The 16,951-nt window shown below is 46.4% G+C and overlaps 1 protein-coding gene across 1 annotated transcript in view; it reads right to left on the bottom strand.

Annotated features, from left to right (window-relative positions):
• The window catches only part of LOC127006122 (amyloid-beta-like protein), a 95,672-nt gene that overhangs the window by 52,056 nt on the left and 26,665 nt on the right, over window positions 1-16,951 (bottom strand). The window contains exon 2 of the mRNA XM_050875639.1: window positions 15,248-15,427. Within this exon, the coding sequence (XP_050731596.1) occupies window positions 15,248-15,427 (180 nt within the window). The remainder of the gene's footprint in view (window positions 1-15,247; window positions 15,428-16,951) is intronic.

The raw sequence follows: 16,951 nt of genomic DNA, 5'->3' as shown, positions 1-16,951 counted from the left end.
AACCATCAGTCTCTCCATCCTACTACGACCACCATCGCTGTAGTGACCATTAACACCACTCCTCTTCCTCCTTACCAATACCACCAACATACCACAATATCACCCCTTTAACACAACAACAGCTACCTGTCCCTTCTCACCAACCCCACCGTCACTGTTGTCATAACCACCATCAATACAACAACCACCAGCATTTTCTTACCACTATTTGTCATGAGAACCTACGCCGGGGCTTGATTAAAGACACAGTCACCCCTTTGTCGAGTTTTGGTTGGGTGAGACCTCTCACTTTAACCTCCGTGCAGCGGGGGTGGCAGCGGGCTCCACGCCTGTGGTTAGAGTCTTATTACTGCCAATGATGTTGCCACGATCACGACTCGCCGCATCGACTTGTTACTTATTATTAGTGATAAAAATGTACCCGTCAATTGTAATTGCTGCCGCGACCGGTGTGCTTGGTTCTCGTTGCTCTCGAAAGAAGGTAAGTTCACAATTCTTTCTCCTATTTAATGTGTGTGGCGTTATGTTCATTTCCACAATTAATTTTAGGCCACCGAATCCTTCAAGCCTCTGCTTCTTCAGCCTCCATCCCCGCCGTGCGATCCTTAGATCACACGCCGAGCCGCTGCTGATTAATGTTTCGTATCGCGCCCAGCAGAAGGCAAATGTGGAGCTGTGATCTAATTACCTTCCGATTGGATATGCAAGGCGTACACACTCAGAGGTGGGAAGATATTTGAAGTTATCTTGACTCGGGTAACTATTCCACTTATGAGTTTTATCCGTGCAAAACTATTTTAATTAATAGCTTTACTTTGGCCACACGTGCGTGGGTGAGGCTTGACTGCAGCAGAAGCCCTAGACATTCGACGCAACAACTGCAGGACATGGGATATTGTTTGACCGCGCCCCACATGACCTCTGACCCCGTGTATACCACTGTTTTTCGTCCTCCTTTTCATCCTCATTAGTCGTCGCTGGTTTCCTTACCGTGCGACTCAGAGCTTCCGTTATTGCAACACCTCAGCCGGGGCAACGCACAGAAAATGCAACGAGGAGAAAAAGGACATTAAGTATTTAAGTAAATTCCTTCTATTAGGGCGATCAATTTTTAATCTTTTCCCTTAATTTCCCGAGATGAAGTGACCGTATCGGAGGGGCATGTATCACCCACCACTCGGGGTACAGTACACACGAACAAGCACACCCTTGATGGAGCAGCCGCCACAACCCCTCGCGTGCCCAAGCCCTCCATGTCTCCGACAGACACTTCATCTAACCAGCAGCTCATTTCATTCCCAGACACAGATTCTTCCCTATTATACCTTGATCTCCCTATGAGTTCAAAAGAAGGTGGATCAGGTAAAAGGAGCATACGCTACAGCTGCGCGTGGCGGCGGTACTCATCTCCGTCCTGTTGGCCCTTTGCGCCTCTAGTAGGAGTGAACCCTTAACCCGATAGAGGCTAGTGTGGCATCCTGGTTAATACAATATACTTTCACCAGGTTTCTCCAGGTACTCATTTATGAACCACCCCGAAGGGAAGGATAAACAGCTGGGTGGGATGCACGCCGCCTCCCAGGGATTCGAACCCAGACTTGCAGATTTGTTGTCAGGGACGCTAACCACCGCACCACGGAGGCACTGCTAAAACGGTGGTGCTAAATTGAAACCAAATGGATAATATTTGTTCCATGCGTCGCCATAGGTGTGGTGCTCTTGCTTCTTTTATGACTTTTAGGGTGTGGCATCAAGCGCACAGTCACGTTAAGGGATCACAGGCGAAGGGTATATAATTCATGAGGGTTGACACTACTGCCGCTGCTGCTGTTACTACTACGACTACTACTATTACTGCTGCTGCTGTAGTACAACCACTATTATTACTACTATTTTGTTATCTTCCTCCTCCTAATGCTACTACTATAAATAGTACTGCTGCAGCTGCTGCATATCCGCGCACTGCTTCGACTCCCTGGTTACCAGGACATAAGAAGTTTTGTCTCCCTACTCCGCCCTCGTGGAATGTTGATTGCTTCCAAAATGTCGAAATGAGAGAGAGAGAGAGAGAGAGAGAGAGAGAGAGAGAGAGAGAGAGAGAGAGAGCAGGGCAACCACTTCAAAATGGGAAAACTCTAATTAAGAAAGGTGTCCGGCAAGGTGACATCTCATGTTTTTTTACGACCTGATTGGAGGAAGTGTATTCATAAATTATTGAGAATACAAAAAAATCAAGATCGGCTGCGAATACTTTAGCATCCTCAGATTCACAGATGACATAGTCTTTCTAAGTGATTCTACGGATAACTTACAAAAAACTGATCAAGAAATCAACAAGGAAAGTTAATAAGTATGAAGACAAATACAAATAAAAAGTTGGTAGGACAATAAATACTGAGAGGGAATGAAACACTTAAGAGTAGAGGAAAATATTTATCTAAGACAATCAGTGCAATTCCATCCACACAGGAAAGAATTTGTAAGATAATAAAAATGAGATGGTAGGTTTCAATAATAATGGTAACGGCATGAACACAATCAGTACAATCAGCATATCCTGTTTGTCCTAATATAGTTCAGAAACTTGGCGCCTCATTAGAGACATTGAAAGCTAAGGAGTTCACAAAAGAGGGCGGGGAAAAATGCCGAGAACAACATGGAGGATTACAGATTACAGAACATATAAGATTGGAGATAACTAAAAAATAAAATTGGACTTATGAAGGTCATATCATGCGCACAAGAAGTGATAACATATGGACAACCAAAATAACCTAGTAGCAATCAGGTCAGGTGGCAAGTCAGGGTGAACAGAGGACCAGATAGAGATGAAATTATAGTATTTGCCAGAGCAGGGTGGAGTACTCCAGCATCAGACAGCGAGGTGAAGAATGTTACGAAAGGCGTTTATCTTGTAGTGGATAAAGTGTGGCTAAGGATGAAAAGGAAGAGGTGGTGACACAAGGGGAGCCCAGAGTGGAATGACTGGGAAAGGTTGAACCTGACGGAAACAAGTCACCTCTAATGATTTAAAGTCTGCATGCCGGAGGGCATTAAGAACTATTTCCCTACACATGTACTAGCTAACACACCATGCAACGGCCTATTCTGGCTCATCCGGAAGACAATCATTCCATCACAATCACCGTCACAACACAACCCTCTCCCTCAGCCCCTCCAGCCCAGACAACAGACAGAACACACCATGCCAACACAGCAATACTCCGCCCACGCCACGGACCACATCGCATCAAAGCAGAAGCAACGCAAACAACGTTAGCGCAATATAAACACAACTATCAACAATCAACAAAACACATCATCACCATCCATTACTGGTCCATTGCAGGACAAAAGCCTTCCCCAACGTCCTCCACCTCTCTGTCTGATGATAATGTACTCATTCTGCACCGGCAAATGCTCTAATTTCATCTAACCACCTAGCCCTCCGTCAGGCTTGATTTCCCAAACAATTCCTGGGTTGCCACTAGGTTGCTTTGCTTATCCACATGTTATCATTTCAACGCATGATATGACCTGCTTAAATCCACTTTTTATTCTCAATCGTCATTGGAATAAATTCAATCTTCATTTGTACTCTAATGCATGAAACTTGTTTTTTATCTCTACATGTTATCACCAACACGCTTTCTCTCTATTCCTCTTTGTGTGCTTTTCATATTTTACTGTACAACTGTACATACTTTGTGAAGCGCCAAGTACCATTCTTAGTCTCTTTTTTATTTATTTTTCGTGGACTGGGTTTGCACCAATTACTTGTCCTTGATAATGATACTGTTTTGTTCTCTATCATGATTTGCTGTCCTAGACCTGGACCTTTAGAGTTGAGATTGTCGAACAATACTTCAGTTTTCTTCATACTCATCTTCTGACCTACTTTCAGACTTTCTCTGTGCAATTCCTCGATCATTCTTAATTGGTCTTTCTTATAAACACCTAATGAGTCTATGTCATTTGTGAATCTAAAGTTGTTAAAGAATTAACTGTCTAGTTTAATTTCTTGGTAAGATTGGCTTCACACTACTGGCCAAGGGGTGCTCTCTATCCTGTCTCGGCAAAGGTTCAAATTTCATCCCTCCACCTGGTTCTTGGTTGGTCCTGACTTCTGAAACTCCGGTATTGCAAATTCCTGAAGTAACTCTGTTAGGGATCAGTTACTTAGTCCTGCCGTTATTATGATCTGCCCAATTTGCATTTTTATTCCTGTCATTAAAATATATGACTAAACAACACACACCCTCCCAAACAGCCACCACACCCACTCTTGAAACAAAACCTCCCTTCTGCAACACGCCACACCTCAGCAACACTTAAAAAGGAACACCACAACTACTACGATTAACCCTAACAGCCAAATACGCAAAACAACGACGACGTTCACCATATAACAACGAAAAGAAAAAGAAAAAGGCCGGCAAACAGGCGCACCACACACAACTTGGTCCAGATTACCATGAATATTGGAGAACTTGGCCTAATTACGAAGCTGGCCCAGAGGGAATAAAGGAAAGAGTGGGAAGGAGGAGGAGGAGGAGGAGGTAAAGAAAAGGGAAGAAGGGGAAGAGGGTATTGGCTGAATGGGTGGGTGTAAGTGGTGGTGTGATAGGGAAACTCCTTGCTCTCTCTCTCTCTCTCTCTCTCTCTCTCTCTCTCTCTCTCTCTCTCTCTCTCTCACACACACACACACACACACACACACACCTTCTCGAACGATTGTGAGAAGCAAACTCACACATTTCCATTCGCCCTTTTCGGAAAATACATCCCATGCTTGAGAACGCGAGGTATCTAGGTGCAGGAAACTCTGGGGCTGACAAATATGACTGGATTTCTATAAACTCAACACGTCTTCACCAACTACGTCGTTAGCGCTCACAACGGAGTACGCGGAATACAAGAGCGTGCGTGAACCTGTGTGTGTGTGTGTGTGTGTGTGTGTGTGTGAGAGAGAGAGAGAGAGAGAGAGAGAGAGAGAGAGAGAGAGAATCCTTTGATGTGGACGTCCGATGCAAGAGACAAGTGCACTGACGCTGTTGCTGAACATTATTGCGAAAACTCGTTATTGTTTCTCTCTCTCTCTCTCTCTCTCTCTCTCTCTCTCTCTCTCTCTCTCTCTCTCTCTCTCTCTCTCTCTCTCTCTCTCTCTCTCTCTCTCTCTCTCTCTCTCTCTCTCTCTCTCTCTCTCTCTCTCTTACTCCCTCCTACTTCCTTCCTATGGACAGCTGGACAGCGCGGACCACGCACCCCCCACCCTTTCACCCACCCAACCACCCACCCCCGCACACACCAGGTCCTCAACGCTTGGTACATGGACGCCCCTTGACCTGACAGCAGCACCATCACCATCACCACCATTCCAATTCCCATTATCCTCACCCGCTACCACTACCACCACCATCACCACCACTACTGCCTGCCACTAACGCCACTTCCGTCAGCGTCAGTCACACCCACCACAACCACGACTCTATCACCATCCATCACCAACTTTGCCACACCGCCCATCACCACCACCATCACCTACATGAGAACTGCAGTAATGATTGAGTGTGTGTGTGTGTGTGTGTGTGTGTGTGTGTGTGTGTGTGTGTGTGTGTGTGTTTCAATTTAAGAATACGCAACAAGTTTATCCAGTCAATCTTCTTTCTCGTGTTTGAACCTTATACCTAGACACTTCTGCTCCAACTCCAAGTCTCTCTCTCTCTCTCTCTCTCTCTCTCTCTCTCTCTCTCTCTCTCTCTCTCTCTCTCTCTCTCTCTCTCTCTCTCACCCCTGCTCCTTGTCCACCTCTACTTTCCTCGTCCGTCTTCATTCCCTCTTCTCAAGCCGTCAACGTCCTGTCATCCTTCTTTCCTCCGGCTTCTTCTCTTTGCTTCTTGCCTCACACTTTTATCCTCTTGTCCGCTGCTTCCCCTCAAGCGACAAACACCCCACCGTCGCTTCAATTGCTCGTCCCCTTTCTTTCTCCCCGGTGCTTTCAGTTCATCCCTTCTCATATAAAAACTCTTCCTTCCCCTTCCGCACTCTTTGCTTTCCCCTCTTACCCGTTCTCTTTCCGTCTTGCTAACACCCCTCTGATTCCCTTCCCCTTCCCTTCGGCATTCTCCTCCGCCATCTCTCCCCTCGCAACGTATACTAACAACCTTCTTCACTGCTTTGCCCTCCCGTATCCTTCTCTTCTGCCTCCTGCATTCCCTTCGTTGTCGCTTTCCCTTCCATAATCTCTCTCTCTCTCTCTCTCTCTCTCTCTCTCTCTCTCTCTCTCTCTCTCTCTCTCTCTCTCCTACGGTTGACTGACAAGCCTCTCCATTGCTCTGCTCTCCCATATCCTTCTCCACTGCTTCCCGCCTTTCCTCCGTCGTCGCTTCCCTTAGGGACTCTAAACTCGAGTGATGGTTCATTTCGAAGTAATTTAGGGGGGTCGTCATCACCACGCTCCTTGTGGGCCCCGAGGTTAGGAGCCGCGGCAGGGGGGAAAGCTGTGGCTGGCTGTGCTGCACCCTCGAGGGGGATGAGGCTAGGGGGACGGGGGCTGCTCTCACTTACATCCTTCATGAAGCTCGGCGTGGCACTGAAAAGCTCAATGGAAGGAGGTGCCAGGCACATACCACGCCGTAAGGTATGACGGTAATTTTGGGCCGCTGAAAAGGCTGACGCGACGTGAATGTCTTACAAAGCACCAGGGATTTATTATATTTGAGGAAGACCATCACACTCCACGTATAGGAAATTACTTTTACCAAACGGCCAATAAGCTATAAACACTGAACGGGACCTAGTTATTATTCAGAAAAAAATACTTTTCTTTCACAAAAAGCGTAAAACAGAACACCACGGAACACCTCCAGGGACCCTACTGTCACGCTGCTCATAAAAGTATAATATTTCATCGGAGCACGTTATTATACGCCCCATAAGAAGCTGCCAAAAGATTAATAAAGCATTCCCTTCCTGCCAGGCAGCATGGATGCTATTATACTTTAAAAGTCTGTGAAGACTACCACAAGAACCGTTCAGCATGCCCAAAACCCTCGTCCGTCCCCACATCCGTCCTTCGCTACCCTTCCGCTCTTCGTCCTTCCCTTCACCGGTCTCCAGGTGCCACGAGACACACCTGCCCTGTCTAGATACCTGAGCAGCTGGGCGTCGGGGGAGCCACTTATACAGGAGGGCATGTGGCGAGGGGAGGGGGGGAGGGGAGACGACGACTCAGGAAAGGACGGATCAACCTCTTCAAGGACATCCCATCCAGGGCCGATCCCATCTATTTCTTTGCGGATATTCTCTCTCTCTCTCTCTCTCTCTCTCTCTCTCTCTCTCTCTCTCTCTCTCTCTCTCTGTGTGTGTGTGTGTGTACCCACCCACCATTTGGCGTTTCCTACTCTGCTCTCCTCCCCTCATGGCCTGCCTTAATCCCACTCATGCCTAAGCCATTTAAGTGTTCTCCCCTTTCCTTTCCCGGGCACAGCACCCTTCACCCCTCCTATAGACGAGCCCTTACACCACTCACCCCCTCCTGCTATTAATACGCCCCCCACCTTCATCCTTAGAATAGCTAGGTCTGCAATTTATCATGCTACACAGACTCTCCCATCCCCATCCCGTCCCTTCCTCCCTGAACCCCTAACTCAGCTCTACAAGTCTTCTCGCTCCTCCCCCTCCTACCCGGCCCTTCCCAATGACTCAATCCTCAATTATCGTTATTCCCTTTCTCCCTTTCCGTTTCTCTTCGCTTTTCGTGCTCTATTATCCCTATCCTTTTCCCCCTTCCCTCCCCCAACCCCACACTCAATTATCGTTATATATCTCCCGCTCTCTCTTTACTTTTCTCTTCCTTTCTTGTACTAACTCATCCCTTTTCCTCGCTCCCTTTATCCCTTGACTCCTTCTCCCCCTCTTTTCATCACGTGCTACATTACTCCTATCCCCATTTCACTAGTCTCTCAATTTTCGTAATCCCTTTCTCCCTTTACACTTTCTTTCACTTCCCGTGGTCTTTTACTCCTATCCCTTTCTCCCTTTCCCTCGTCCTCCTCCCAACGGCCCTCCCCTCAGATCAGGTTCACAGGACACGTAACCAAACAGGTCAAATTACTACCACCACGCCGGGCCAACTGGGTGCCACGCTGCCGCCTCCACCTCCATCACCACCACCACCACCAACTCTCCAATGGCGAACAACAGAGTGGGTATACCAGGCACGGCGAGACACTAACGAGGAAGTAAGGAAAAAACGGACGAGGACATTGAATACAAGAAACCAGGTGCATGCAAACGAGGTGGTACGGTGGTAGGTAATATGCTTGCTTGCTCTCTCTCTCTCTCTCTCTCTCTCTCTCTCTCTCTCTCTCTCTCTCTCTCTCTCTCTCTCTCTCTCTCTCTCTCTCTCTCTCTCTCACACACACACACACATTAAACTAGATAGTTTGTCAAACAGAGAGGCGTAAACAGGTGACAAGGAATCTCATGGATGATATGGAAAACACTAAAAAAAAAAAAAAATAAAATAAAAAGTGTTGACTGGCATGCTAATATTGTTGGATGCCGGTCTTTGCCCCCCTCTCTCTCTCTCTCTCTCTCTCTCTCTCTCTCTCTCTCTCTCTCTCTCTCTCTCTCTCTCTCTCTCTCTCTCTCTCTCTCTCTCTCTCTCTCTCTCTCTCTCTCTCTCTCTCTCTCTCTCTCTCTCTCTCTCTCTCTCTCTCTCTCTCTCTCTCTCTCTCTCGTGGGGGATGAAGCAGTGCACATACAGTAGCCTTCCCGAGAACAGTCCAAGGGGCGTGCGGGGCTTGAGATGGCTGGCTGGTGGTGGCTGCGTGACCGGGGCACATACACACCACACAAAGGTCCCGCAGCCACACAGCCGCCACAACAGCCACATGACCCGCACATGCACAGCTTTGCCACCCGCGTAGTCAAGACTCTCAGGCGTAAAAATAGTTGCTGTTGTCGGATCAATAGCCATACACGGAAGTTGTGCTAGTGTAAAGAGGAGCTATCCAGGTTACGCGAGTTGGGCCGGCCAGTTGTGTCTGCTGCTGCTGCTGCTGACTGGGCGTGCCGTTTCACCTGTCTCACTCGCCACCGCGCATCTCACCCTCTCAGCCTCTGCTTGCCACGCGTTACCTGCTCGGCCTCTGTTCACCCGTTCGCCATCCACACAGCTGTAGCTTGGCCTATCCCTGCCCATGAATTACTGCTAGTTTCCAAGCTTCCTTCCATTGTTGATTTGTTTTATCTCTTCTATAACGTTTTTTCCTGATTATTTAAGGATGGTACGTGCGTGCGTGCGTGCGTGTGTGTGTATGTGTGCGTGTGTGTGTATGTGTGTGTGTGTGTGTGTGTGTGTGTGTGTGTGTGTGTGTGTGTGTGTGTGTGTGTGTGTGTGTGTTCAAGGGGGCTGTAGTGAGAATTTCGACAAAGTTCATCGTCCACGGTGGCTCATACACGCCACCGCCTGAGCCTCTCCCCTCGACTCTTAGCTAAACTTTAGACGATAAATATTTCACTTTGTTTGGCCCTCACGACTGAGGGGAACGCGACGGGCGCTACAGCAGTCCAGAGCATCACCCCGCCCCTCCCGTCCTTATTCCAGGCGGTGGCTGCCACGCCACCCTACATAATATATCAGCAGCGACGATGAGGTAATCTCGGCACCGCCAACATGATGCGGGGTCAGTAACCAGGCAGCACCCGTCCCCCGAGGCTAAGGCTCCCCTCCCTGCGCGAGATCCGCCGCTACACACACACACACACACACACACACACACGTATTCCTTATATGGACATCACTTATTTGCTGTTTGTATATATATATATATATATATATATATATATATATATATATATATATATATATATATATATATATATATTTACGTCTTGGCCTATTGCGCCGGTAGGCTTCTTCCCGGTGGATCTTGATGGTCGGTCCAAGGCTTCTTCCCGGTGGGTCCTAATGGTCGGCCCAGCCCGTTCTGGCGCAGGCGAGTGTTTATAGTGGCGCCATCTTGTATTGGCTCATGCTGCCCTCCCGGAACCCATCTTTAATCCTAGAATCTAGAGTCCGGGTTGATAGGTGGTCTTCTGGACAGCATGTGGGTAGTTTTAAGCCACTCGGCGGCGGCTGAAAAATCCCAGCTTGGTGGCACCGGTCGGGGATTGAACTCGCGTCCTCCTGAACGCGGGGTCGTTTTGCTATCTGTTCAGCCACCGCCTACCCTACCCTACATATATATATATATATATATATATATATATATATATATATATATATATATATATATATATATATATATATATATATATATATATACACACACACACACACACACACACACACACATTTACCACACCTTGGCACTCCTTGGTCATCCCCAGCAGCCAAGCTTCATCGCATTCTTCACCTGACCTGACTGACCTGCCCTCGGAACATTCCACAGACATGAGAATACAGTACTGACCCCATATATCAACACAATATCTAATCACACCTGGCTCCCATGGCCGAAAGTGACGGCCACCGGTGACTCCATATGAAAGGTCCCATTGGAAATAGTGCTTTACAGTGAGTGGCGGCCACCAGCTACCCGAGCGAGCCACCCCCAAACCCGGTGACGCCACCGGGTAACCGCAGTTGCCTCGTATGAAAGGCGCCATTGAAAAGTATGGGAGATAACTGGTGAGGGTCATCGGTGACGGCCACCGGTGGCCTCGTATGAAAGAGGCCTTACATGAATATATCTAACTCTGACCAGCCCGTTGCACTGACAGACTACGACGCTTGCTTTTTTTGTAGTACGGTACGACGGGGAAACGCGGCACCTTACGTCCCCTACACTACTAGTCTCTGTTTTTATAAGTATGCTATACACTTGCTGTATAGAATGGTTGCTTTTTACGATTGCGTATGACATAAAAGTTTCCAGCAAGGGGGTTTCCCAAAGGCCAGTGTTTCATGATAAATGGCGGAGAGTAAGGCTACCAAGTAATATCCTGCGAAAGACACAGTAAGGCCATAAAATATTACAGACCAAATGCGAAAAGTTGTCCAGAATCTTTACCTTTCAAGGGCGAATCAGTTTATTTTATTTATATAATCATTTAGTATTTACGGTAAAGTAAATTTACAAAATTATCATGTAGGATTTCATGGGAAAAAATGTGTTAAGACTTCCCTCACAATAACTAGCCTAGTTATTTTCAAAGGGAATCTATACTACTACCAAATCGACAGGGTTCTGCTAAAGTTGTGCGCTAACACAAGCAGGCAGCGAACGGAAAGTTTGGGAATGGAGACAAACATATGAATTTCATCACGAGTATAATTTGAATGTTACTTTTTTAAGAATTTTTCTTATTATTATGATAGTGATACCAGTTGTTTGGGTTGTCTAGATAGTATAAGGTATTCACTGGCAATGAATTGTATCAGAATAGTTAATCTTATCATTCTGTTCCACTTTGATGGGACTTCCAATACTGAAACTTCCAAATTACTCCAGTACAGATTTAGACGTGCTCCCCTTGGGCTTCATGAGGGTTAACGCCGGAATTTGCCTTTCCCTATTTGAATTTTGATACAATGACAATTTGAAATATTATTTTTTCACTTCCTAAATAAGATCAAGATGATGTAACTGATCGTGACAACGCTAATGTGTCGCTACAGACCGATAAACAACGGCACTTTCAGCACGGTGATTGACCTACAATGTGCCAAATTCCTGTGTCTTGTCAGACATAACGTAATGTCGGTCATTGCGCGAGGCATAAATGAAAAACTTCATCAGTGAAACGGAAAATAGTGACCAACAGCGTCCGGAAGCAAACTCTGTGCCAAGCAATTTCACTCTGTTGCCTCGTTACCTCAACTTGTGACGTCAAGGCCAGCACAGTCTAGAAAGTTATTCGCAAGGGAAAAGGAAAAGCATTTTTGCACGACTTTAGCGGCATAATCCTTCTGAGTTTAGTTACTGAAGCGATTCAATAGGAATTATCGGGACAAGAATTGCACTGCTGACGTCACAGGGACTTTACGAAAGACTGCCCGGCGGAGATACGGCAGCGGTGAGCATCCATCCCCATGCAGCGAGCATGTGGGCCGTGACTCTTACGCTTCCCTGACGCCGTGGTGCCTTCAGGGGCGGTGTGGGGTGGTTCAATGAGGTGTGGGGTGGCTGCACTCCTCATCAGTGTGTGGTGTAGCAACGCTCGCCTGAGGCTGCGGTGTCTCCGAGGGTGATGTAGTGTGGCTCGGGTACGTGTGGGATTGTATCAGCGAGTGTGTGGGAATGACGAATGGATTGGCTCCTCACCCTGGGGCTGCACTTCAGTATTATCACTGCTCCACTGATATCACTTAATAAATGACGTTTTAGTTATTCCGTGTCTTGTTTTAAATTACATTCGCTTGTGACAGGTAACAATGCGGTTTTTCTAATAAAGGTTGTGCCATTTGATATGGCTTGTGCGAGGTGTCCTTTGCCTGCAACAGAGGGTCCCGTGCTGTGGTGAGGTCACCATTCCCTGGACCACACCGACGAGCCGCGACGAACAGTGCTGTCATTGCTTACACTATGGCTCACAAGGCGTCATGTTCCTTATGCACGCATCAAGAACATGTCTTGGGCAAGCCTGGCACACCACCTTCTGTTGAAATTAATTCTTGAGTGTGTTGATTCAGTCACAGCATAACAATGCTTTGTACACAACACATACCTCGGGGCAATGACATAGCTCTGTGAGATATTTGTCCCGCACCGTCCCCCGCCCTCCCAGTGTTCATTCCTGTGCTGATGCTGCCTTTTGACCCTCGCACGCATACACAAAACTTAAGGATTTTCTCTGACGAACACAATACATTTTTGCACTGACGGAAGTCAGTAAAGAATAAAATAAAAGAACTTTTATATTCCCGACAATAATAAAATTCTACGTACCGTGATATTTACTAAGCTTAGGAACCCACTGTTAAAATTGTAAACCATACCTCTACACCTAAAGGACCGCCAGTCGCCGCTATCGCCAAACGTTCGTCGCTCAGTGAGATACTACCTTTAGTCTTTAGAGTCTCTGAATGTGTCTTAGTCTTTTGAGTCTTTAGATGTAGGCTATACCGTAGTCCCTTGAATTTCTGGATATGTCTTAACCATCGAGTCCGGATGACTGTTCTCCGTTTATCCTGCGTTAAGAACACTCGCAACAGCACACAAAAAATAACTGCAAGTTCGTCCCCATTTCGCTCTGATTACACGCATATACAGTGATCCCGTACCTCACACAAAGACCGGAGAATAACAATCGGCTGGAGGGAACCAAAATAAGGGAACATCACGACCACCTCTCCGCGACGTGATATAACACAAATCAGGCTCCAGGCTAAAGGGAGATGCTACATCCAACAGCGTGTTTATTCATATAGTCTTATATAAACCTATTCATCGCTATATTTGTACCTATATGCAATAAACGAAATGAGCATAATTTAATGATAACTTTTCCACAAGCAGATGTGAGAGATGTGATATAGTGAAGACTTTATGCCAGTTCATGTTGTCATGATGTCTTAATTGTGTCTATACAAGGCAAAATTAAAAGAACAAATCAGGTTCCTCTCTTTGATCACACAGAAAGTCCACAGGACCCAGAGCTTAAAGTAGTTCCTGCTGCTTCCGTCGTATATTAACGTTTAAAGTAATGCTCGTGCTGTATTGCCAGGAGCTGTACGTTGTTAGAGGTTAAAAGAGGGGAGGGATTTTACAACGGAGTGGATATTAGCTTGAGTACGTTCGCGATTTCATCCTTTTTCACACACGGAACGAACATGAATTATCGCTCTAGGGGTGTTCCCGGAGACTGACGCAGCAAACACACAAGAATAATAATAATAATAATAATAATAATAATAATAATAATAATAATAATAATAATAATAATAATAATAATAAAAAAATCACGTATTCATTGATGGTATAGGCTACAGTGCGTGCGTGGGTATACAGGCTAAAAGAGGTATAATAGGCCAATATATGCAAATCATTCACGATAAATCAACCGCGAATGAAGTTACTTTCAAAAGAAAGTTTAAATTGCATTCAAGCCTTTGCTTAAAGTATTGTTTGTTGTACAAAGTATACATCTCAAGAACCGGCGGTGGTATGCTGTTTGTTTACGTAAAGCACACCCGAGATGAGTCAAGTGGGCCGTTGCCTGACCCGTGTGAGGGCGGCGCACGTCAGCGTGCCTCATTCAGTTAAGTGAAAGTTTTGGGCTGGCTGGCCAGCAACACGCGAGTGAAATTGCTCAGCAGTGGGCGGCGAGTGACGAGTGCCGGCGGTGGGCAGAACTTGAGGCGCCCATGTAATGACAGCACAGCTGCCAACGAAATATAACCTTTCCTTGATTGTCTTTACGCAGTGCAGCCTCTCACTTATGCCGACGAATAACATTGCTGTTGCACACGGCGCTGACCCCTACATTACGCACTGGCCCACCTCAAGAACAGCCTGGTTGGTGCGCCTCGTCCACACCACATAGGGTACAGATGGGCCAGCTGCCGCGGGGCCCGTGACGTCACCATGGCTCCTCCCACACCCACGTGGGCACGTCTTAAGCCCTATTTTGTCTAACTGGTGTTTCGCATCCTGGTGTGCGGCGGAGGGCGGACCCACGCATGGCGGAGGCACTACCTAGGTGATTCGTGTCTACTAAACAATTCCTCTCAGGCTATTTTCACACCGTAACACTAAAAACAAAATAAAAAAATGTAATATACGCGCATGGTACGTATACAGGGATGTGTGTGTGGGGGGGGAGGGAGAGGGGGTAATATGCCTGGGAACAGGTGTTCCGGCCTCATCAATGCTTGAAAGGAGTGACTCACTCTACACACAGATTCACACTAACTCCCTTTTCCTGAAATATGTGTGCAGTGTTCCATCATTGAAACACCCGCTACGCTGGAGACGTGACATATGCAAAGTTCCCTTTCTCCACCTGATGCTTGATCAAATTTGGAATTTAAATAAACACTATCGTCTTTATTACCATTTACCATTATTGGGAGAAACAATTATAATTATAACGAAAATACTGAAATCATAAATATGTAATTACAGAGGATATATACTCGAAATTACCTGAGTATATAAAAAAAAATCCGTGTAGTATTGGTTTAGTTTAACACACACACACACACACACACACACACACACAAGGAAGTACTAACCTGTTTGCAGTAGCGGAGGATGTCCACTTTGTCCTTGAGGCATGTGACCTTGGAGTCCGCGTCGGTGACCCATCGGCCCGTCTTGGTCATGTACTGGGCGTGGTATTGGCTGCGTCCGGCACACACCATGGCTACCTGGGGCTCGAACCTGGGCGCCGCGTCCCCCGTCGATACGCCGCTCTGTAAACACAAAATAACACAATTACCCTCAGAGGACACGCCACGCAGACCGACCTCCCGCGTATCATCACCACGCCCCTGCTGCACGCCGCATAGGCCACAGCAGAGGGGCAAGGGTAAAGGCACTGTGATGCTCTTGCAATAACAGAACGCTACTCACTGCGAGACAAATGTCTATCCTATCGTTCTAAATCTCTCTTTTACTATGTAATGGAGATGTTCTCCGTGTTCAAACAAAACTTCTAATTAAATAGTTTCACCAAGTTTTCTTTCTGTCCTGACTACTTCAAATCTTGGTTTTGTATTCTTAAACTTATATCATCCATCTTTTTATCAGTTCTACTGTTCTACCCAAGGAGACATTTTTTCTTCATTGTCATAGGAATATCTCCAACCGTTCTCTATTCCCTAATTCATTATACTCGCTTCCTATCTTTCCATGTTGTACTCACATTTTTTCTCCATTTCACGTTAACACAAACAACGCCAAGTCACCAACTACTGGACGCAGCACAACAGTAATATCTAATTCAAAAAGGTTATGCTAATCCCTTCACACGCCGAACAAACAGCTGCCCGACCAGCCACAAGCAAGGTAGACCAGACTTTCTCCGACACAGTGCGACAAGCAGTTTAAGAGATCCCGTTACCACCATCCCTTTACCCCACCACCATAGGCACTAGTCCCACCAAACCCTTAGAACCACTGTCTGCTTATTCCCATCTATACCACCACAATCGCTAATGTCATGTTACGTGAAGCACTTCATTAATAAGTGAGATGGGTACGGCAGTTAAAGGACAACCATGCCTTCCACTGTTACTTATACATGATGCCCTTCACGTTAACCTCATGCACGACTTCCATTTAGTAGGTAGGTTTGGCATGGACAACGTGAAGAAGTTTCAGCCTGTGTTAAATATATCTGAGGTCCGTCAAAGGTAAACTAGTCTTGATAAATGCCAAATTCAGGTCAGAAGGAATATCTTTGGTATTCTTTCAAGTGAAGAATCTACGGGGTCAGCAGCAGAAGGGTCCTCTAACTGTTACGTGAAGCTGTACCTCATCGCAGTGCTACCATATGACATAAATCTGCACAAGTTATCTTCAATCACAAAGAGCATTAGTATAACGTGGGAAATATTGCATGTTCCTCCAAGACAGACATTATATATAACCTTGTGATGCTTACAGAATCTAGAAAACAAAACAAGAACCCCCCCCAGCAGTACGAACAATACAGGCTATACATTATCACGAGGGTTCTTGAGGTAACATGGGGGGGGTGAAGTAGGGAGAGTGGATGAGGACAGGTTGGGACAGTGGAGGAGGACAGGTTGGGACAGTGGAGGAGGACAGGTTGGGGTAGTGAGGAGTACAAACATCAAAAAGAGAGAAGTTCAACAAGAAAGGGCACAGGAAGCATGAACGCAAGGGAAAAGGATGGGGCGGAGAGCAGAGAGGGTGATGGAAAGAGTGAGCATTGTACATGAAAGGGGCGTATAATAGGGGATGGGGGTGAA

The sequence above is a fragment of the Eriocheir sinensis genome, chromosome 32 (genome assembly GCF_024679095.1).
Source record: "Eriocheir sinensis breed Jianghai 21 chromosome 32, ASM2467909v1, whole genome shotgun sequence".
In the NCBI taxonomy this organism is placed as follows: domain Eukaryota; kingdom Metazoa; phylum Arthropoda; class Malacostraca; order Decapoda; family Varunidae; genus Eriocheir; species Eriocheir sinensis.
Note: the sequence above shows the minus strand (reverse complement) of the source record. Positions and strands in the feature narration are given on the sequence as shown.